This window comes from Brienomyrus brachyistius, chromosome 14 (genome assembly GCF_023856365.1).
Source record: "Brienomyrus brachyistius isolate T26 chromosome 14, BBRACH_0.4, whole genome shotgun sequence".
Taxonomy (NCBI): Eukaryota; Metazoa; Chordata; class Actinopteri; order Osteoglossiformes; family Mormyridae; genus Brienomyrus; species Brienomyrus brachyistius.
In genome coordinates, this window is record NC_064546.1 from 2919469 (window position 1) to 2943238 (window position 23770).

At 46.4% G+C, this 23770-nt stretch overlaps 1 protein-coding gene across 1 annotated transcript; it reads left to right on the top strand.

Annotated features, from left to right (window-relative positions):
- The first annotated feature begins 2123 nt into the window (after positions 1-2123).
- wdr20a (WD repeat domain 20a) lies at positions 2124-23503 on the top strand. Its single transcript, XM_048975210.1, has 4 exons — positions 2124-2481; positions 19712-19894; positions 20317-21642; positions 22179-23503. Exons 1-4 carry the CDS (start codon positions 2218-2220, stop codon positions 22230-22232), a joined length of 1827 nt encoding a protein of 608 aa, XP_048831167.1. The 5' UTR covers positions 2124-2217; the 3' UTR covers positions 22233-23503.
- Positions 23504-23770: the final 267 nt, after the last annotated feature.

Below are 23770 nucleotides of genomic sequence, written 5' to 3' on the forward strand. Positions count from 1 at the left end.
TCATTTCACATTTGAAAACACTACAAATTACAAAACAACCACATACAAACTGATTTAGAAATTTGTAGTACTATAATATTGATGATAATTTCTCAGGTATAGCCATTGATCTTATGTAACATAGAGAAGACTGGAATTTAGTAAATCGAGAATGTGTTCATAGCTGTCATTTACTGATCTGGCCACAAGAGGGGGCAAAATCAGCTTGTGGAGGGTTCTAGAAGTCAGGTAGCATTGCGCAATCATTGAGCTATAAATTGCATGTTTGCAGGATATGAGCCCGGTCATTACTCCGGTTGATAAAGCGTCTATGCGTTTTTACATCTTTGTGGTCACGGGAAAATACTTGTTACCTTTTTTTTCTCTTGCATTTAAGAGAACCAGAAATATCTGTTTTTACTCATTGTACTATGACATTTAAGATGATTAATATGTACTCTTGATGGACGAACACGAGGTGAATGCTAGAATGGCAAATGGTTATGCCAACCAATTTATTCTGCTTATAAAACATGAATAAATTCAGATGCAAATCCACAGGCCTTGTCATTGCTGCGTGAAAATCAACATGGACCTTGTTCATTTTTTTTTATCATTCTCAATGACATTTACAGTGATTCTGCACAGCAGACATTAGAGTATTCGAAATTTCAGAAAACACTAAACAGGGATTCCCAGATTAATAGCAAGACGACACATAACTATGCATCCCTGTAAAGCGAACTTCCAGACATTAGGAACCAAATCCGTTTCAGTGAGTACTCCACACTCTATTTGCACCTAGTTTGAAATATCTAAAATTCAAATATTTGAAACGATCTTGTCAGCAGATGGACAGAAGAGCCATTTCTGAAAAGGTAAAGAACTCGTGAACTGGTTGTAATTAGACAATAATCCTACTGAGCAGAACTGAAAACCAGTTCTCATGAAAGCCTGCAGCAGCATAACGTGCCACCATTTTATTTGCATTCTGAAAAAAAATCAGTCTGCCCATGCCCTGTGTAATATGTGTCACTGTTATAATTCATTCATAATAGCTAACAATACATTTCAATACATTCAGTTAAAGTGAAGAAAGACAATGCTGTGCAGAAGTACTGAAAATGTTGTCTAAATGATCTTCACCTTGGTTTATAACTTTGACAATACTTCAGTCAAAGTGTGTCAGCCAAAATCACAGCAGTATTTGCAGCAGCTGCCCAATAACCGCGCGTTTTGATTATAACTATTACCTCACCTTATCTGGCTAATCAATACCTAATTTTTAATTCCCTAATTAGGTTAATTACTTAATTGAGCTGGTGGAGAAATTTAAGAAATACACGGAAAGGCTGAGGTGCCCCTGAGAAGAGGCTTGGGAGCAAAAATAGCGTTTATCTAGCTATCGCACACGATATCAGTAATTTTTTGGAAAATAAATTATTTTTATTACTTATTGTGTTACTGTGAATTTGCATACATTTTAATGATTGTTTTTCTTCCTGAACAAATGCTGTACACACTACCCAGACGATGACCTATATTTTTTTGACTGCCTGAGACTTTTGCCCAGCAATGTAAATTATTTTTTATATTAAAGTATAAAAGTACAATAACCAAATGATATCACTCTAGCTTAATTCTGATAGCTAAACAGTCTTTATTCGTGAAATTGTCAATTGAACTGTATATGTACTGTATATTTTTGGACAGGGTATCGACACATAACGTATGACTCAAAAAACATCAATCCACTAGGTGGCGGCATTGTTAAAACGATGCCGGGAAACCCGCTGGTACGATGGCTTTCTTAAAACGAATAATTTCGCACGAAAATATATAAAAAAAAAATTTGTAACATATCTCAACCCTCATTTGCAAACCATTACAAGTCAAATATTTTATAGTAAGCCGTAAGTTTTTCCGTACACAAGCACAATAAAGCGAACATTGGCTGTAATGTCTTTATTAATAACCTTTATGATTGCTAGCTAAATATTTAATGGCAAATTAAGGGAAGTCCCAACTTATGTCAAGTTGCAGATGTGTTTTTGGTCCGTCTGAGGAAGTCGCGTCACTTATGAGTATTACGACGTCTTGGTCCAAATGCACTTTTGCAGGGAGGAACCACGTGAACTTCAACATCAGCTGACGGCGCAAAGCAAAGGAGAATCGGTGGACCGTTCAGCCAGGAGCGCGCATGCGCAGTGAGCAAGATCCGGGCTTGGGGCAGGATGAATGCTAATTTTCAAGATGGCGGCGGAGGGAGGAGGGAAGGAGATGAACGAAATTAAAACTCAGTTCACCACCCGGGAAGGCGTCTATAAACTCCTCACTCACTCCGAATACAGCCGCCCAAACAGGGTGCCTTTCAATTCCCAGGGCTCAAACCCAGTCAAAGTCTCCTTCGTAAACGTCAACGACCAGTCTGGCAACGGCGACAGAATCTGTTTCAATGTGGGCCGGGAGCTCTACTTTTATATCTACAAAGGCGTCAGAAAGGTAAACAGGACGCTATGTTCGCTAAGTTTCTGTAGCACCGGTGTTGGTATTTTTGCCATGAAGCCCGAAATCGGTGCCGTTTAGTTTACCTCAACTGGACTGACGCAGCCCAAGTGATAGCCGGGCACCCGGGTCCGTGAAAGTGTTATGGCATGCAGCGCTCAAGATGACAGCTTTTAGCAGACTCGCTTCGGCTTTCCTCGGGTTGCCTGCTGTTTTATTATAGTTTTTCAGTTTTTCCCCTTATAATGTGTTAGCATGGAGCGAACTTGACGGTTCTTCCGGTTGGATGGTCGCAGCGTGACACATGTTCGACCCATATGAGTACATCGGGGAATTGTGGTGGTGCGGTGAGGACATAAGGTGTCCAGCCGCCGTCTGTCTGCTTGGTCCCATGACGATGCCGTGTGTCGGGAGATCGTCCCGCATATCCCTTGGCTGCCGGCTTCTGGGGAGAACCGATCTGCCCTGTCGCGCCGATGCTTGCGTGCTATGACCGGGTCAGGGGGAAGGAAACTCAACTGCTTTTGCTAGTCAGAGTGATCTCATCTTTACTGTCATGGCGAAATGGCTTATAACAGCAGGGGATGGAGCGTTACTTTGGATAATAGGGCGTCCCATGACAGAGACAGGCCAATGAATTTATGAAAGTGAGATTTATTAACACCAGGTGAACGTAAATATTGTCTTATCTACACCGTCTGCCTGTCTTACCTGTTATCTAAGTCTTAACAGGAAATAAGTAATGTGGTTGCCACACCTTAAATATGTATAGTATGTGTAATTGAGTGGAATATTAGCCAGCAGCTTTAACTATTATTATTACTAGTGAAATAAGTGTCCCATATAACTAAAATAAGACATGCAGCTGTGGGTTTTTCACAACTTTTGAATTATGTGACCTATCTTAAGGATATTGTCCAAACCCTGTATATGTTGTAAAAGAATATAAAAGCAAAGGTTAGTATGCAGGTAAGAAGAGAGGACACCTCTGCAGACCTTGGATAATTAAACTTGAGAATTATTAGATAATCCATATGTCTACTTTGCGGAGTGTGAACCATTGCCAGCTATCATTGCAAGCAAGTACTTTGCCCCCAAGGCGCTGAGGTCACCATATAGATGTTTTCTTCAATGTTTTGAGAAGTAGGCCCTCACTTAATCACTGATGTCAGTCAACTGATTTTTAGTTTTTCAGTTATTGGGTTTTCTGAGGTGATGCGTTATTTACCACATCCCCGGACTCTGCTCTCCTCCTCCTTCTCAACCTGGTCCTTGGGGACCTCCCAGACCCCCGAGTTTTTATTCCCTTCCAGCTCCCTACCAGGTAGTCCACATTCTTGCTCCCTTACAGCTGGAAGGAAGCAAAAATGTGGACTGTCTGGGCCTGGGGGTACCTGATGACTGGGTTGAGAAACACTGTTCTAAAGAGATGTGGTTCAGGTCAATCTGAATTTCCTAAAGGGGTTGCAGTTGTGTCCTCTGGAGGTTGGCATACTCTCCAGGATCTTTCCTGTCTCATACTTAACGCTTGCTGGGATCGCCTCTGAGCTCACTATGACCCTGCATTGGATGAAGTGGTTATGGAAAATGGATGGATGAGTGTATGACTAAGCCTGTATTACTGGTGCTCTTATTTATGAGTTTACAGTAGTCGTTCAGCATGCTTAAAAAATTTCAGTGAACCCTGTGATGGTGATTTTTTTTTTTTTGATGAAGTAATTAAACATTTACACTAGAGAAGCAGCCTCCCTCCCTTTTTGATGGTCTTTGGAAATCTTCAATCCTTATATTCTTGTCTGTATCCAATGCGTGCCTGGCATATCGAAATGCACAGGTATTCTTCTGCTGTTGTATCAGGTCGATGCTGCTTTTGATGTTGCCGTTCAGGATGCGACGGTGAGGCTAGAGTGTTTGACTGTCTGGACACGTACAGATATTTCTTTGTGCTCATCTGACAAAATAATGGCAATGGTTTAAACTGGGGGGCTCACTTGGGTTTTTTTGTTACTGGATCTAGACCCGTTGCATGTCGTTTAAAATGAGTCTTCAAACATACTGCCAGTAATGTGTGTGTGTGTGTATGTAATGGATTGTGTGTTCTGTTTGTTTCGGAAGTAAATGCATAGAAACAATATTGATTCTTTCATTACGTGACCTAAGGCTTGTTTCTGTGTGCGGCATGAATTAGTTCTACAAATTACTGGCAGGTTGATCACTTGGACTGCCCCTTTGGAAGAGTTTATAGACTCATGTAATAGGTCTTTGCTTTCTTTCAGCTAGCTTTAACAAACAAAAATACCATCTGGCCGAAAGTGGCTGTTTAACGCTTTCTGTGTTTCGGCAGTAAACTAGAGTAAACATGAACCCTAGTGCGAAAAGCCCTGTATTGTGTAAGGAGACGCTGCGCAGTTTAATGAAATCCCCTGTTTTGTGTGTGTGAGAGAGACGCAGATAGTGGGCACTTGCTGTTCCCTAAGGTTCCCGCAAAGTAGATGGGACCAAAGGAAGTCGTCTTTGGCTGATGGGTTATGTGCATGCGATGATATTACGTTTCTGTCCAGAATACAGAACTCATTGTCAGTGTCCCACCCCCACATCCCATAATGAAGTCCATGATTCCAAGGATCTTGTTTTGCTTCCGTCTCCATGCGGTGTGCTGGCTCAGCTAGGCTTCCTCTTTCCAGCGTAGACTGGTTTGGCAACGCTAACAGCCTTTTGTTTTTCTGGGATGGGAGGGGGGTCTTGGAAGACCCTTCTTTGGACCTCAATGTCCCAGTGTCACTCAGTATATACCAGTCTCCCCTGCCTGTCTGATTTGAGAAATCCTGCACTTTCAGATGTCCTTGATTATGAGAAAGATTAGTAGGCAGTCTGTTAGCTCTTTTTTCTGAACAGTTGCCCAGTAAAATTTATTACTTATCTCCTCTGAATCCAAAATATCATCCTTGTAAAGTTTGCCTCTCTCACATCTCATGCTGCTCTCTGAGTTAGGAAAGTTTGGTTGTGTATTTTAAGATCCAGTAGTTGTTTATATGTGATGTGGAGGGGAAAAAAATCCTTTTGCTAACATTTGTAGGTGCGCGTAACACATAAATCGGTAGGTAGATGATCAGTGGTGTTTTAAATCTTAAGTATGCGAGAATTACTTGGAGTGATGGATAGGTTTCTTTTCCTGGGTGCGAGCAACCTCCTCAGAGCTCTTTCCCCAGCTGGTTATGTATCGCTGCCCCTTTTAACTGGATAAATGGTTTCGGAACATTGAGGCATGTATGTGCATTACTGATGGTGCAGAATTTACTGAGCATGTGGCCTCCGCATCTGCTTGTATTGTGTGTGAAATATGTATGTCTCTTCCCAGAAGTGTGTGTGTTCGTTCAGACTGGAGTCTAGTTTGAGGAATTTGTGTTGTCCGAAGGGATTGCGGTGACTACACCAACGTCATGCTGTCACTGTGTAGTTTGGTCACTGTTTTGGAGGCCAGACCTGGCAGAGTACAAAACTAAACCTTGTAAGGGCCAGTCTCAAAAGTGACTGAAGGTTATGGAGGGTACAGGAGTGTCAAACACTAGCTTAAATAGAGGCCTGTTCTGTGGCTCTTGGCTTGTCCTTGTGCCATGCAACTGCATGTATTGGTAAATGACAGTGTCCCTCACTTGCTTTGTGGGGGTCATTTTTCACAATACCCTGTTTGCACTCAGCCCATTGGAAAACGGGATGATTTGGAGCTGTTTTACTATCCAGAGCTGACATTGTGGTATCTGCTGTGTGTTCCTGGATAGGCCCTACTCAGCATGTGTTGTTTGATCGGGAGGACAGAGCCTGTTACATCTGTGTGTATTCCGAGTGCAGGGTCTGTCAGCACCACTCCACTTGGCAGCAGTGACTGTATTTGCAAATGCAAGGATTTGTATGGTGTGTGACTTTTCTTTCTGTGCCCAGTATCTGATTCTTGAGCCTTCAATTCTTGTTGGGTTTCTCATCTGATGTAAACTGGGGAGGAACTAGCAACAACTGTGGAGGTGTTTGATGAACTTTGCTTTTTTAGTACAGGGATGTTAACATGAAAGGCACAGTTTGTGTTCTGTTACTGTTGTCCGTTTCTGCTTTGCAATAGTGTAAAACTTAAATATTGTTCTCAGTAATACAGTTTAAAATGTGAAAATTATGTGTTCTTTTTAAAATCTTTGAACATGCACAATGTCCATTTGGGAAATCCACTTCTGGGGCTTTTGCCCGAGAGGAGAGACTGCCGCTATGCATGAGGAATGATTCTTTTTCACTCCGTAGATTTTTTTTTTCCTCCTGATACCAAAATGCCACCCTGTGCTTCTCTCCCAGTGTAGTGCCGCCATATTTTAATGTGATGCATATCGAGGCAGAAACACTGAAGGAGTGCATCTAATGCAGAGAAGCATTTCGCTTTCAGTGGTCTCCTTATCACTCTTCCTACCATGCATTGTGATTCTGGATAAAATGGTACTGCTTCATCCGTACCGCTGAGATCTCCATGTGGGACTCCTACAACTGGGCTGAATGTTGATGAACAGGACATATTGAGTGGAGTATTTTAGCTTATTCTAAAATGCTAATTTAAATTGGATCAAATGGTATGTTTTATTATATGTATACCCAAGACGGCTAGGATGATTCAGGTGAAGTAAAGCCGCTGTGGGTACAGTCACTGTCCCACCCTTGATAGTACAGATGGAGACAGTGTGTAGACAGCACTGGGAAGGACCGGAAACTCAGTAAATATACAGCTCTGTAAGTGGATACGTGTGTTTGGTGAAGGGCCTTTGCTGTTTGTAGATCATGGAGCCTCCAAGCTTAATGAGTCTCCGGCATGGTGGGGATCTGTTGTCAGAACCTGATGGTAAATGTGTTTTTTTTTTTTTTTGTGTTAAAATGCGGTGGAGGGGTCAGTTCAGCAACAACTGTTCGGCTTGTGTTTCGTAATGTTTTCTGCATTAATGCCCCACGTAATGTGGGAATTCCGCTTCCTTTTTTAAACATTATTCCTTTTGTAGAGGGAGTTTGATATAACGGTGGATTGTTGCCCAGTGTGGTGGTTGGAACTGTGGTATGTTGTACACTCTGATCTTGTTTTATGAGGCACCCAGACTTAAAAATAAGGCCACTTTCTCTCTGTTTCCATTGTAGAGAAATCACTTTAATGACATACTGCTTTTTATATGTTTTTTAGTTAAAGTAAAGAAGCTTTCATCAGTTAGCAGTCAAGTAATGGGTTAGTGCACTTGTTTTGCTCTAAATAAGAGACCAGTTCGAGACACCTGTACCAGCTACTCTTGTCTTTAAAGTCAGATGGTCTTACTCATTTTTATTGTATTTTTATATTTCTTACGAGAGTGTAGCGTACGGTAGAATAGCACAACTAGCTGAACAAAGCCTCTTTCACATGCCACTGACTGCACTTCCTTTGTGGGAGCCGGGACACAAAGTCTGAAAGACTTCAGTGTTATAGTCATGAAGTGGACGCTAACAATTGGATACCCGTGACTCTCTCCTGCAAGCTGCCATTGTGTGCGGCTGGAAGGCTGAGTCCATGTTGGCACCGAGGGCGGCAGAGAAATTTCGGCAGGTATTAAGTGCAGATTTGAAGCTGGTGTTTGAATGTACTGGCCCCCACCGAAACCCAACTTCCATAGGTTTCTGAGCTTGGGGTCAGCCCAATACTGGTAGGAGCTTCCACAGAACTCTGTGGCCCCGTGGAAGTTAGTGCTACTAAGCATTCCCACCGAAAGAAGGCTTGAAAGACTGGGGTGCAGAGTCAAAAGGACTCCGTATTCGCTTCTGCCTTTTGCGTTGTAATGGCACACAGTGTCCTGCGACTTGGCTGACGTGACCTTTGATGGCAGTAGACTCAACGATGGCATCGTTCCATGTGGGTGCAGTTACTGCGCCGCCCTCTTGTGTTTTAATTTATTTATTGCATCAAGGAAGGAAATAGGCCTTGTTCTTTTTTTGGCTACAGCGTATTAATAATTGTGCTAGCAAGCAGAAAGAAGTCCTCGTTGTCCCCTGTTTAAATAGGAACAGGGACACAAATTGGTATATATGCCACTTTCTGGAAATATCTTTTGAAAACCCATTATTTTGAGAGACTGTTATTGGTGAATCAGTAGGGTGTAACGCCTTTTTGTTGCGTGTATGTGTGTGATTTCCAAAACAAACCGTCACTGCAGGATTGAGGCTGTCTGTCAATGAAATGGGTATATGTGATATTTTATTTAAGGAGCTGGGATGCCATTTGTTCTGAATGATGACGAATGGTCTCGGCCTGAGCTGTTTGCATTCATTTATTTACAGTTTTATTGTAGAAAGAAGTGCGTACAGATTGAAATCTCTTAGAAAGCATGTCTGATTAGAATGGGTGGCATTTTCCAGTCTCCATCAATAGGATCTCGCTTGCAGGCATCAGTGGGGTCTTCGAAGGCCACCTAAATGGCTGTCGTTTAAATGATTAAGACGAGCACTTGTGAACTGATACCAGCACGATGTTTGTTTGCAGTGTTGTTCTTGTTCTGAAAGACTAACTCCATTTCAGTGAGCAGGCAGCTCTTAAGGCTGCCCTGTATTCTGTGAGTTTGAGGGGAATGTTGGAGATGGCGTATGCCGGTGTGGTGTTGTGCAGTAATCCTTTTGTGTCGTGCTGTTCCGATTGCAGCGTCTGTGTAGGCCAGCCTAGCGACATTGAGTAAAGAGGCATGTGCGCTGTTTTGGGGTGTTTACGCAGGGCGAGGGGGCGGGTGGCCGAAGTAGCTGAAGCCACTTATTACTTTATAACTTAGGGTGACGTTCTTAGTAATTGCCATGACAGTAAATTAAGATTAAAACAGGAGTGTGTCATACAGCCTGAGGATGGAGCAGCTTGCGATTCTGTCAGGCCATGGAAGCAGACCTGCTTTCTGTGACTGCTTGCTCTGCTTAGCCACATCGGCCGTAGGTGTGCGACATGAGCTTGCCCTGCCACTAGCGGACCACCGAGGGATCAGCATTTGTCCATGTGGTCCCTCACTTGCACTGAATCATCAATGATATCGTTTCTTTTATGTACATTTGCATTTTAAGTGAATGAATGGTCACTGTTCACCCTGATTTGTGTGTAAAATCACAGGATAATTAGCATGTTCCACCTTTGCATGCTGTGTTGTCAAATTTAGCAGGTTTGGTTTACCAAAGCGGGGCGGCATGGTGGTGCAGTGGTTAGCACTGTCGCCTCACACCTCTGGGACGCGGGTTCGAGTCTCCGCCTGGGTCACATGTGTGCGGAGTTTGCATGTTCTCCCCGTGTCGTCGTGGGGTTTCCTCCGGGTACTCCGGTTTCCCCCCACAGTCCAAAAACATGCTGAGGCTAATTGGAGTTGCTGAATTGCCCATAGGTGTGCATGTGTGAGTGACTGGTGTGTGAGTGTGCCCTGCGATGGGCTGGCCCCCCATCCTGGGTTGTTCCCTGCCTCGTGCCCATTGATTCCGGGATAGGCTCCGGACCCCCCGCGACCCAATAGGATAAGCGGTTTGGAAAATGGATGGATGGGTTTACCAAAGCAAATGAAAATAAGTTGCCTTAAACATGTCTTTCATGGGCTCAAGTAGGATGCAGATCACATGACATTCAATCTGGGAATTTGTTATTGGGTATAAACTGCAGTGTCGCTATTTAAATACCTTGTTTTGAAAGTATACTAATTTCTGCATGCTGGTGTGCGTGACTTTAGGTCTGGATGGTATCTGAATATTTGGCCAGATGCCTGGCCTATACAACACGAACACTGGTAAAAAAAATTTAACTCACATCAGTAATCATACCCTTCAAGGCTGTTCATAGTAGTCTTAGTTTAACTACAACCTTTTTCGATCCCATGGTGTTTTTAAGAGAACCGGAGCGTGCAGAATGTGGATTAAAATAATCTTCAGAGACACAGAAGCAGAAACGCTGTGGACATGCTTAAGTACAGCTCCTGGACGTAGCTGAAGCGTAGTGTGGCCGGCAGGACTGGCCCAGATCTCAGGCGAGTCATGCAGCCTGTGAACAGCCAGAATGTCTGTACTGACCTCTTTAGTATTCCTCTTTAAATGTACTGTATAGAGATTTTGTGGCTAGGCAAAACAATTTTTTTTTTGTATTTCTTTCATAACTAATTTTAATTGGTTAAATTATTTTTTTTTCCTTGTGCTTTCCCTGGTAGATTTTGTTTAATATCTCCTGTTTCCCAGCTTCTTGTATTTTGCCTTCATGGTCTCTTTTGATTTAGCTCTGTTAATGAAATCTCGGGGGCGGCATGGTGGTGCAGTGGTTAGCACTGTTGCCTCACACCTCTGGGACCCGGGTTCAAGTCTCCGCCTGGTTCACATGTGTGTGGAGTTTGCATGTTCTCCCCATATCGTCATGGGGTTTCCTCCAGGTACTCCAGTTTCCCCCCACAGTCCAAAAATATGCTGAGGCTAATTGGACTTGCTAAATTGCCCGTAGGTGTGCATGTGTGATTGAATGGTGTGTAAGTGTGCCTTGCGATGGGCTGGCCCCCCATCCTGAGTTGTTTGCTACCTCGTGCCCATTGCTTCCGGGATAGGCTCTGGACCCCCCGCGACCCAGTAGGACAAGCGGTTTGGAAAATGGATGGATGAAATCTCAACTTTCCTGCAAAACGTGACAGGAAATATGTGTTCACCTGCACTGCAAGGCTGCTTGAGATGCTTCACATATTCTTAGAGGAATGTACCTTACTGTCATACTTGCATCATGTTAGGCTTTGCGTCAGACGTGCGCTGTTATGTCAGTTGTACTGCATGAATCACCTCATGTACTTAATTTTCAGTGGGTGAAAATTCAACTCCATTTTCATTGATTTTCTTAAATGTTTTTCTATATTGGAACATAACTAAATATACATGTTTTCCCTTGAGGATGTAGACAATGAGGGAGTCCCTTGGAGACCGACTCCTCGTCACGCCCCGCGGGTGACCTTTTCTAAGGTCGCGCTCATTTTCGGCACAGCATTTCTTGCACGATCTTAGGAACATAGATGTCAAATTTTCACTGAACGTTTCAAGTAGCTGTGAGAGCAATAGTGGAGCCATACCGAGGATTCTCTTGCAGACTGAGCGCTTTGAAATGTGTGTCCAATGTGAGTCCTTTCTCTTGCCTCTGGTTTAAGCTCTGAGAATTTCTTTTAGGCCTAAAAATGCTTTATGTGCCCTGAGCATCTTTTTTTTTTTTAATTAGACAAATTAGATTTCAGTGATGCCAGCCTAGAGAGAGAGCTGCCAAATGTAGGCATGCCTCAATATGAAGCCGGTCTCATTCTCGCCGGTCTCTGAGACACTGGCGCCTGGACCCTGAGGGCTTTGGCAGGGAGCGTGGGAACGATCGACAGCCTCGTCCAGTTGCACTTTTGTGGATCGGTGAACAGGTGACCGCAGCACGATTTAAAATTTTTTTTTTCAAAATGTGGAAACACCTAGTGATGTAGTATACTATAAGTATGGAGTCCTTAAGTTGCACCCGAAGTTTTCCTGAATTACCTCTCTGTGTTTTGACGCTGGAAAATTGAGTAAATGCATAGTGTCCCTAGGACAGCTGCCTGTCAATCTTCGCACTGCATGCAGCGCAGGCTGAGGTTGGTCAGTATCATCGTGGTTGAACTTCGCAGACGCTCCTCGGGGATCCTTCCCCATCCAGAACCGTTGAGCTTCAGAGTATGAAACATTATGTGGGTTAAGAGGTTCTGGCCATGTTTGAGCACTGCAGCATGTTAGGAACCCAGTGTCCACATGCTAACAGGCTATCAAAGCAGAGCCCTCTCTGACCATGGGCCAGCTTCATTGTGCTGCCTTACTGTGAGCTGTGTCAGATCTTAAAAAATGTCTTGCAAATGTCTGCTGTTTGTTTATGTGCATGGACTGGTCCCCAGGTGCCGATTTTTGACAGCCTTTGGTCTTGTATCAAAAAGAAATGACAAAACATTTCTAGCAGGCTCTTTTTGTTACCTGGAACTGGCATATTTTCCCAGGAGTTTGTTAAATGTGTCCTGCAAAAATTAAATGTGCTTAATTAAAGGTGTTTGGAGTCAGTGGAGCACTAGCATCTGACAGTCCTGCATTTTTGTTGGAACATAAAATAAACCTGCCCTCTATGTAATAAGTGTCCTTGGATGTATTGGCCACAACCTGGCGAGTTAAAAACTCAATCGTAACTTGAGACGACATCATGAGGTGAATTCTATTTTTCTTGGCGTGACAGGTAGTGTGTCCTGCTTTTCATCTCTTGGTTCATTCAGGCTAGGTACCCTAAGGACATGACTGTGGAGTCCATCTTGCATTTGTATTGGCAGTCTCCCTCATGCAGCTCTGCTTCCCAAATCAACAAACCGAAAGAAGCTTTCTCTGAAGGCCTAAACTCTGGGCTTAGGAGGGACCCAGCACACAGTGGTAACTTAAACTGCATTCTTTGTGAATCAGCAGGTGCCCTCATTGTGATAGTGTGACTCTCTATCCCCCAGCACATGCGTCTGACCTGCTGAGTCGATACCCGAGCAAGTCGGGTTTGCGGATAGTTTAGAATACCCTTCGATCTAATGTAAGTGTATCGCTGTGTGCAGGTGACTCGGATGCCACAGTTGTGCCATGGAAGCCTGTCGTTCCTTGTTCTTTTTCACGGTTCCACAGAGTCAAGTTGTAAAACACGTTCTAGGCCATTATGACATGAGGTGCATCAACTTCTCACCAGTGTGTCATAAATGGGAAGATTTAGCAGGAATGTTTCAAGTATGGTGACAGTTTCTCTTTCACTCGACCTGAATGAGGAGTCACCTTCCCCGCCCAGAGGTCCCGGGAAGGCACGGCCTGGCCCAGCCCTGCTCAGAGGTCCCGGGAAGGCACGGCCCTGTGGTCAGTTAGACACTCATGCAGCCAGTGTAGTTTGAGGTCTTCAACTGTATCAGGAGTTGGCTCAGCAGGAAAGTAGCCATCATGGGGGTTATGCGGCCTGCGGCTGCTTCGCTTGATGATGTGACGTTTCAGGACACCTGCATATATAGTTACCTGCAGGATGATTGTTATTCTCATGTCCGGCAGGGAAGTGTCCTGCCTGCTGTCCGGCCGTAGTTTTGAGGGGGGGAGTTCGGCACCTGGTGTCACCTTCCGGCTGGCTGCTCATTAGGGGCCCGTTACTGGAAGCACTCACGCTGTAAACATCTGCACAGGATGCACATAAGGTCCCGTTATGTCGTGGTTTCGTTCGCTGACTCTGTGGGGTCGTTTGCTTAATCTGCTGCAGCTCTTGCCAGGTCTGATTAACAGGGGTCTGATTTCACTGTTGCCTTTTTAAAATGTCGATGTGGTTTTAGCGCCTGCCTCCAGGTACCTTCATGTATTTTCGAGTCATTGTTATTAGGTTCGATTCAGGAGACTGTGTGGCCTGTGGAAAGTCCTCTGGTGTTTTTAATAGCCGCGTCGAGTGGGCGGTCCTGTGGCCGCAGTATCCAGCCAGCTGGTCTGCAGTCCACTGAAGGTGTCGTCCGGCAGAGCTGATTAGGGGTAATTGTTTCTTCCCCCTTTTGTGGCTGTGTAACTACTAGGCTTGGGGCAACACACAAAGCAGCACCTCCACCATGTTCTGAAGCTATGTTGAGTGTAAAATAAAGGAGTAGTTTTCTATTCCTCAGGCCCCAAACTAATTGCACTATTATGTTACCAACCGGCTTGGTACAGATGGACGAGTAAGCTGGTCTCTTGCTAAACCACCCGGATTTTCTGGACGCCTGCCGTATTTGATTTGGTAGGAAGCTCTGCAGGATGCTGCTTATGCCGACCTCGCCTCCCCCACTGAGTTCCCATTTATTTATTTGGTCAGCAAGGCTCTCCAAACCTGATCAGCCTGTGTTGCAATTTCTGCTTTGAAAAGAACAACTGTGTTTATTTAGCCTTTAAAATGCTGAATTTCTTTAAAAAAACCCGTGAGCTGGTGCAACGTCACCAGCCAGCTGAGGCTCGGTTTTAATTCTGCTGGCATTAATCCCTCCTGGTACCTGAAGCCTGAAAGTTTGTTGTATTTTTAAGTTAAAATGTCTTGGGGTGTGTGTGTGTGTGTGTGTAATAAGTTTGGTGGGAGGTCTTGCAACTTGGCCTTTTTGATAATGCACGCGTCTGTTGACTTGAGCAAGCACAGTAGGGCAGGCATTTGCTGTTTCGGGGGTGTTTGAGAAGCTACATGAGGATTGAGGGCAGCTGACATAACTATACATCAGGCACTAAGAAAGCCATCCAAGTGGCCCTGAGACCACCCCTCCTGTGACAGTGCTAATGCAGCCTGTGGCTCATCTGCAACCGGGACTTGCTGCCCCTTCATGAATGTACACATAAATACATGCCATAATTTAGTGCTTCTCAACCCAGTCCACATTTCTACTCTCTTCCAGCTCCCTGCTGGCAAAAATGTCTTGGGGTCCCTGAGGACCGGAGTGAGAAATACAGCCATAAGGCACCTTCCCGGACTGCAGTTGATGTGGCGGAAAAACTGTGTAATATGGGTTTAAGGGGATGGGCTGGGTGGCTTGCCAGGTTATCAGTGTGGTGCAAATGAACAGTTGGTCTGTATGGTGCTAGCACCCCTCAGCTGCAGCCCGTGACCCATGGGGTGTCGTGAGCCGTGGGCACTGAGCAGATGCTGTCACTGGCACCCAGGAGACACAAAGATGCAAAGAACCTGATATTTTAATATGTGTTTGCACATAAATTAGGACTGTGGATATAAACTGTTCCATGAAATAGAGATGATATATGATGTGGTTCTTCTTTGTCTTGTGTATAATTCAGTAGTATAGTGTTTGTAATTTTTACATATAACACATGTTTTTAAATTAGACTGTGGCAAGTTGTACTAAGTCTGCTTTTTATCTACCAACGAGACCAGATACCAGTTTGGGAAATTAGTTCCCGACTGCTTTTCTGTATTGCAGTAATTAGCTTAACTGCACTTGGCGTGGGATTGAAAGCTCTTGTGTTTTCGGCGGACAAAGTGTAAGAGGGCCCCTAGTTTAGTGCAGTAAGGGCACCCGCTGCTCTCGCCCCATAAACGCAGAGCGGCTCTGTGCTGGCAGCCAGACGGCTGATGTTTTGGGTTAATTCTGCTGACGCTCCTCGTTTGCTTTGTTTGTATGTGTCTGTCTGCATTCTGTAACTGTACACTCAGTTCTGCTGCGCTAGGGCACAACCTGACCATGCGGCAATGTGTCCAAATAGGACATGGCTTAGTGTGAATGCCACGTAGCACTCCACCCGAGGGGTCACAGCTCGTCAGTCTTGGGGGGCAGGCTCTCACCTTGGCTTTATAACCAGGGAATGTAAAGTGGGAACACCCCCTGTTGCAGGGGCAAGTGATGGACCCGTTCCCGGCACACGGGCAACAGAACCGCTCACCCGCCATGTCGATCTGTTCTCCCTGCCCTGCCCCATCACATGAGTGATAGAACCGCTCACCCGCCATGTCCCGATCTGCTCTCCCTACCCTGCCCCGCCCCCATCAGAAGGGTTAACACCCTGCCTCACCCCACCCCAGGGGTAAGAGAGGGCTGCTCACCCGCCAAGTCCTGTTCTGCTTACGACGCCCTTCCCTGCCCCCGTCGTAGGGGTAAGAGAGCCCCTCCCCCCCACCTGCCATGTATCGTTCTGATCGTTCTGCTCTCTCTGCCCTGCCCCACCTCCATCACAGGGGTAAAAGAGAAGCTCTCACCCACCCTGTCTCATTCCACTCTCGCCACCCCTCTCCCACTCCACCCCCCTCGCAGGGATAAGAAAACCGCTCACCCGCCATGCCCCGTTCCGCTCTTCTTCTCCGCGTTGCTGTGGAGCTGGGATGGGATGGGAATCTCAGCATGCGTGACCTTCTCTGATGGGGCCAGATCCGATCTCGCCCTACTAAATGAGGCTTCTTCCCACTCTCTGCTAGATGGTCTTTTCTGTTCATCCAGGGTCACCTCCCTCCCTTCCTCCCTCCCTTCTCTAACCCCCTTTATTTCCTTATTTACCTCTACACGCCCCCCCCCCCGCCTCAGCCAGCAGTCCTCCCAGAGAACATGGCTGGCAGCTCGACCTGATTACGATGCCTGTGTAATAGTTCTGCATGCCCCCCATGCAAGGTTTCAGCCGATGCCCCCCGAGCGATGGTACAGTGCAGCTGTCTGGTATTTGCCTCCCCTCTGTGTGGCACATTTAGGAAGAGCAGGTTCCCCACAGAGTGCCCTGTTAGTCCAAAGCAGAATAGGATCTCTCCACTTGTTTTTATGTTCTGTATGTCACGTGCCACCTGCTGGCTGATATGCACACTGCAGGATAACCCACTTTTCTGACCATCACCCTTGTTTGAATGAAAGCGATTTATTCGGCTGGACGGAGGCTCAGCAGGGACTTTTATCCTCTGCACAGTCTATGCCCCCCCCCCATCCCCGCACCCCATGTAAGTGTTTGATTTTTCTTCATTGAAGTTAAGCCCATGTGGACTCCTGCACCGTCTTAACATTTCAACCAAAGTATTAATGCTAAATATTTTTATTGTGAAACAGGCAGTTTCTTTTCTTTTTAAACCTCAGAATGAGTTTGTCAGCTTTCTGTCTTGCTTGTGTTATGTTGTGTGTGTGTGTGTGTGTGTGTGTGTGTGTGTGTGTGTGTGTGTGTGTGTGTGTGTGTGTGTGTGTGTGTGTGTGTGTGTGTGTGTGTGTGTGTGTGTGTGTGTGTGGTCTCCAAGTTCAGACTCCGCGAGGGTGTCGTCTATCTCGTTGATGGGAACGTGTTCGCTCAGCACTGCACTGGGCTCACTCCGGTATCAGCTCAGCCCCTCCCTCTGCTGATTGACGGTGATCAGACAGCTGAGGGCTGACCTCTGACCTGCCTGTCACCTCACGTAGTGGTTTGCTGCTTGTGGTTCAGCCATGTGTTCTGCTCTTTGCTCTGATTGTTTCCGTGTTCACATTGTTCTGTTTAAGTGTCTGATTGGTAGTCAGCTGTGGTGAGGCAGAAACGTACGTGTGCCCACACGCACAAGAGCATGGATATTGCTACACCCCATGCTTGACCTTTCAGTCCCTGTTCTGGTCACTGTACTCTGTAGCAGACCTCAGTAGGGGGCACTGTGGTGACCTACAGATGTCAGGCTGGGCTGTATCGTTTCGGATCACTTTTCTCAGTCTCTCTTCCTTTTAATTGCTCTGAACTGAATGTCAGGCTAGAAAAATCAGGTTGTTATGACATCAGGGTGAGTATAAATAGTATAAATGGTCGCGGACCATGTATGGTGATTCCTATGAAGCACTTTAGTGTAATGATAAAAGGGGTAGTTTGATCTGTGTTCTTGTAGAATGCATGCATGCGTGTGTGTGTGTGTGTGTGTGTGTGTGTGTGTGTGTGTGTGTGTGTGTGTGTGTGTGTGTGTGTGTGTGTGTGTGTGTGTGTGTGTGTGTGTGTGTGTGTGTGTGTGTGTGTGTGTGTGTGTGTGGATTTTTCCACAATGTGATTAAAATCCTGGTACTCTTTACCATTTGTGGACATCTTTCTGGTCTCTGAACTCTGAGTGATAGCCCAGCAGCGCTCTGTGTGTCAGAGTGAAATCCCATCAGCACTGTATGTTTGTGTGTGTGTGCCAGAGTGAAATCCCATCAGCACTGTGTGTGTGTGTGTGGAGGATGTTTATATTACATTGTCGGGACCAAATGCCCCCACCCACAAAACCTGTTATTTTGACATCATGGGGACCATTTTTCAGGTCCCCACAAAGATCTGTGATCATTTTGTTTAGTTACTTATGGTTAAGGTTTGGGCTGGGTAGGGGTTACGGTCGTCATGTCGGGATTAGAGTTTACCCCATAGAAATGAATGGAGTCCCCACAAAGAGATAGAGAGAGAGAAATATCCCAGTAGCCTTGTGGCTCTGCAGATTCTTCAGGACCCATCAGGCTGAGCTTTGCCCCTCCCTGAGTAATTGCTCCCCTGTAAAATGTTTGGCATGCTCCCCCCACCATTGCCCTTATATTCATATTTGGAACTTTTGCACCGATGAGATCTGTAAGTGCTTAAAAAAACCAGCCCATCTGCTTGTGTCACGTTTGTGATGTCATTTCCTGATGACCTTTGGCCTCCGCTCAGGCTGACTCACCCATCTTGGCAGATATGAAATGTTTGAACTTCCCTTGGCTTGACTGGTTATTGGCCATTATTCCCAGTGAGAAATGCAGGGTAGTCAGGTCAGGGTTTAAAAATGAATGGGTTGTTGTTATTTTTGGTTTTATTTTTCATTAAGTATAGACCAGAACCTTCTGTTGTGTCAGCTTAAAGTGAAAATCAGTTTTCATAAACCAGTATGTTAGTCTCCCAGTCTCTCCTTCATTTGGCTGTTATGTCTCTCTAGATGAGCCTTGCTTGTTGTTCTTTGCCACCTTTTGGACAGTGAAATGTTGGGATTGTATTTGCTGTTCCTACCAACAGACCATCCAGTTGCTCTTGGATTTGCCCGCCCATGGGGGGAAAGCCAGAGCTCTTGCTGTGGCAATGAATTGTTGTAGTTACCCAGTATTTCCCCTAGTGCTTTGCAGGCATGTCCACATCTGAATTTCGAGCAGCCTTGCAAAGCTGTGCCAAGAACCAGATCTTAAATTACTGTCAAAATAACAAAGAAGGCCTGTTAATTTTTAACTTGTTTTTAATTTCTATTCACAGCTGCTCAGTTCCCCTGAGTGCATTTGCTGCAGTTTCATTTCCAGAAAAATAAATATAAACCTGCAGAATTAAACCCGGTTATCTGATTAACAGGAGGTCTCATGTCTTATCTGTTTAAACAAAGAGAGCTTAGAAGCTGCTTATGTCTGTGTGGTTTGTCACCCTTGCCTAAGTGTCGTTGGACACATTTAACAAGCTAAATGCATTTTGTTGCAGAAACCACTCCCTCTCTTCTGTGCTTTGAATAAGTAGCTTCCTGCTGTATTTTCCGGAGCATGTTTCCTAAGTAGCCATCGGGTCTCTGCAGCAGAGGTGCTCTTACTAGCTGGCAGGCAGTGCTGGGGGGGTGGTTTACTTTGGCTGCTTTCCTTCTTGATGGCTTCCCTGGGATTTTCCCAGATCGTTACACAGAAATGCACCAGTCGCTTCATGGAGGCATGAGCGCCCTGATCCCGCTCACTGTGCATCCTTGCCACCCCCTACTCTCCCCCCGCCCCCGCAGGCTGCTGACCTCAGCAAGCCCATAGACAAGAGGATATACAAAGGAACGCAGCCCACCTGCCACGACTTCAACCACCTGACGGCGACGGCGGAGAGCGTATCGCTGCTGGTGGGCTTCTCGGCCGGACAGGTGCAACTTATTGACCCCATCAAGAAGGAGACCAGCAAGCTGTTCAACGAGGAGGTAAGAGGCAGGCTTGCTCCAGTACAGCGGGATTTTCCGCATGCATGTTGGTTTCATCTTTGTGATCACACTCTTTGTTTAGTCTTTTAACCGATGTCATGGTTCCTCAGCTCTGCAGAAAGAGCCATCAGTAATGGGGCCAATGGAAAGTGTAACTCTTATACACCATGTCCCCCCTCCCCCCCAAAATTAGATGAGCTGGCTGCACCCAGTGCCTTTCAGATTCTACAGCCGAGAAATGAGATTATCGATGGTGCTGATGTTTATCGCTGATGTCTTTCTGCCCCGCACTATGGGATAGTGCTGTTAGAATGTGATACGTTTGACATGTATGCTGATCAGTGCATTTACTGAGCGCTTAATCACACATCTGTCTTTTCTCCCCCTCCATTGCTCCCTCTCTGCACGACGTCTTCCTTCAGAGGCTCATAGACAAGTCACGGGTCACCTGTGTAAAATGGGTGCCTGGCTCCGAGGGCCTCTTCCTGGTGGCGCACTCCAGCGGCAGCATGTACCTCTACAATGTGGAGCACGCCTGCGGCACGGCGGCCCCCCACTACCAGCTGCTGAAGCAGGGCGATGGCTACGCTGTGCATACCTGCAAGAGCAAGTCCACGCGCAACCCGCTGCTGCGCTGGACGGTGGGCGAGGGCGCGCTCAACGAGTTTGCCTTCTCGCCCGACGGGAAGTTCCTGGCCTGCGTGAGCCAGGACGGCTTCCTGCGTGTCTTCAACTTTGACGCCGTCGAGCTACATGGGACCATGAAGAGCTACTTCGGGGGCCTGCTATGCGTGTGCTGGAGTCCCGACGGCAAGTACATCGTGGCAGGGGGGGAGGATGACCTGGTCACCGTCTGGTCGTTCCTGGACTGCCGGGTCATCGCCAGGGGCCATGGCCACAAGTCCTGGGTAAGCGTGGTGTCGTTTGACCATTACACCACCAGTGTGGAGGAGAGCGACCACACAGAGTTCAGTGGCAGCGATGAGGAGTTCCAGGACCAGATCCACTTTGGCCGAGACCGGGCTAACAGCACGCAGTCGCGGCTCTCCAAGCGGAACTCCACGGACGGACGGCCGGTCAGCGTCACGTACCGGTTCGGCTCGGTGGGCCAGGACACGCAACTGTGCCTCTGGGACCTGACTGAGGATATCTTGTTCCCCCACTTGCCGCTGTCCCGGACCAGGACGCACACAAACGTCATGAACGCCACCAGCCCGCCCCCGACGGGCAGCGGAGGTGGCAGCGGCGGCAGCGCTGTGGGCAACAACCCCGGCACCAACGGCAACAGCGCTCCCTCCGCCAGCAACCCGGTGGCGGGCTCGTTGTCCGCCACGCTGCCGCGTTCCAACAGCCTCCCGCACTCGGCGGCCGGTGGGGCCAACAGCAAAGGGGGAGGGGGGAGCACGGACAATGCCGTGGCCTCAGGCGTCAGCAAGTTTGCCACACTATCGTTGCACGACCGCAAGGAGCGACACCACGAGAAGGATCACAAGAGGAACCACAGCATGGGGCACATCAGCAGCAAGAGCAGCGACAAGCTCAACCTGCTGACCAAAACCAAAGCGGACCCCGCAAAGACCCTGGGCACCACACTGTGTCCCCGCATGGAGGACGTGCCCCTCTTAGAGCCTCTCATCTGTAAAAAGATAGCACACGAAAGACTCACGGTCTTGATATTCCTCGAGGACTGTATTGTCACAGCTTGTCAGGAGGGATTTATTTGCACATGGGCGCGGCCCGGCAAGGTGGTAAGTTCCTGTGTCGAGACCCAAAGATAGACAAGCCGTGTGAAGGGGCTTGCGTGTGCAGGAAATGCACGCTTAGTCACTGAGCAGTGACAGGAGCCCCGCGGTTTTAGGTGTCAGCGTGAGTAGTCACCACTGCTTTGTGGCTTGAAATTGAGCTTAAGTCCATACTGCATATTCAACCAGCCAGTTCTTGCAGGTGAGACATGAGTTAAGTTCAGGGACAGTACCAAGTGACTATCCTTTGGAATAGCCTGAGGCTCCCCCCCCCCCCAGGGCAGAATGGTACAGGTGGTGGACCAGTTGATTTATTGGAAAACTCCATTTTATACCCATTATAGATCTCAGTGAAAGAACTGAGCCTTTTCTTAGTGTCCCTCCTCTCCTCTCCTCCTGCCCCCCCCCCAGGACAGGGAAACAGAGCAAGGAAGAGGTTGGGGGGAGTGGGAGTGGGGGGTTTGATACTGGGTCAGGTATGGTTGAGCAAGTTGGTCACTTTGCAGATTCTCCAATGCAGCTATCCATGTTTTCCTTTCCAGGGTTTATTGTCGTCCCAAAACCAAGCCAACTCTCCCAGCGGGACGGTAGTATAGCCACCATATTTGTGCTGCTAAGAGACCTTCATCACCGAGATGTACTGTCGCCGGAGCCTGGCGCTGTCTTTACCTGCACAGCACTGCAAGCTCCGGGGGTTCCCCTCCCGCCGTGTCAGAGCCCGCAAACCAATGGAGAAGGTTGAAGGGCAGGTCTGGGTCATGGTTCTGGACACTTTATTTATTTTTACTTTTTATGTTTTGTTTTTTTTTAACCCCCCCAGTTACTTCAGTTCCTTACCTTCTGTCACACTTCCATTCTGTAGTGTTTTTTTTGTCCACTGATTTTTGCTTCCCCCGACTCATGAGTACTCAGCTGATAGTGATAGAGAGAGTGAGATAAGAAAGCACCCCCCCCCCCTCCTGCCCCCATCCCCAAATTAGATTCTCACAGGTTGGATATTTTGCACTGATTTTTGTCTTTGTTTTCTGAATACTATACCGGAACAAAACCGCTACGTGACGCCATGATGGCGGCCCGGTCCAGCCCGGCCCGGATGCATTTCGGCTCATGGCGAGTCGTCAGCTTCAGGCTTGAACCTTTGAATCTGAAAGTTGGATGCTGCAATCATAGTTTTTTAAAAAGAGAAAAAAAAAAGAAAAATGTTTGCACTTAATAGTTTGTTTAGAAGAGAATGGCTTTACAATTTTTGGGGTGTGCAAGGACTCCCAGACAGTTATAAGGTGGAGAAAATGTTAAATGATTAAAACCTTTGTATCTATTGAGCATTTATTTTAATATTGTTTCAGATTAAAATCTGCTCTGTATTATATGTATAATATTGTAATTCAGTGATTGATGGGGCAAAACAAATGATCATTACACTAGTGGAATTTGTCTTCATTAAAGGAAAATAGTGATATTTCTAATGCAGAATAATATACATATTAATATTAAAGAGATCTTGAATATACAGGTTTTGTTTCTTTTCTGTTGTACAAATAGATCATTCAGATGTATTTTTCTTAATTAAATGTTTGGTATAGGAGATCCCTTTATATCAGAAGCACTAATCCTCAAGAAGCTCTAATGTTCCAGATTCATCAGATGTACGTCAGTGGGGCAGAGGAACAGCGAGAACCTGCATTTCGAAGCTCAGGAAGTCCAAGGCAGGCCGAAAGCATCCAGGCATTCTTATTTAGCTTAACATCAGCAATGCTGTTCTGTGTAACGTGAGGTAGTATTATTAATATTCACTAGAAGCCGCTAGGTCCATGGTTCCGCTTTAGGGGCGCTGTCCGTGTGACACTATTAAAACCTTTTTAATGTACCTCGTCTTGTGACTTCTGCTGTTTGTCAGTGACGTCAAAGTGAGACACTTGGATGGAGGCTGGACTGAGTGCTAGAATGGGAGGTGTGTTTGTTGTGATGTTATTCCCACCCAAAAAAAAAAATCTTGGGCGGGGGGGGGGGGGGGGAACGTTTTGGTGTGGCCAACAGGGGAGCCGATCCTGTGGTCTGTGTGGATCCCAGTGCCCCAATACCATGATGAGGACACTGTTGTAAAAATGTTGCCGTCCTTCTGATGAGATGTAAA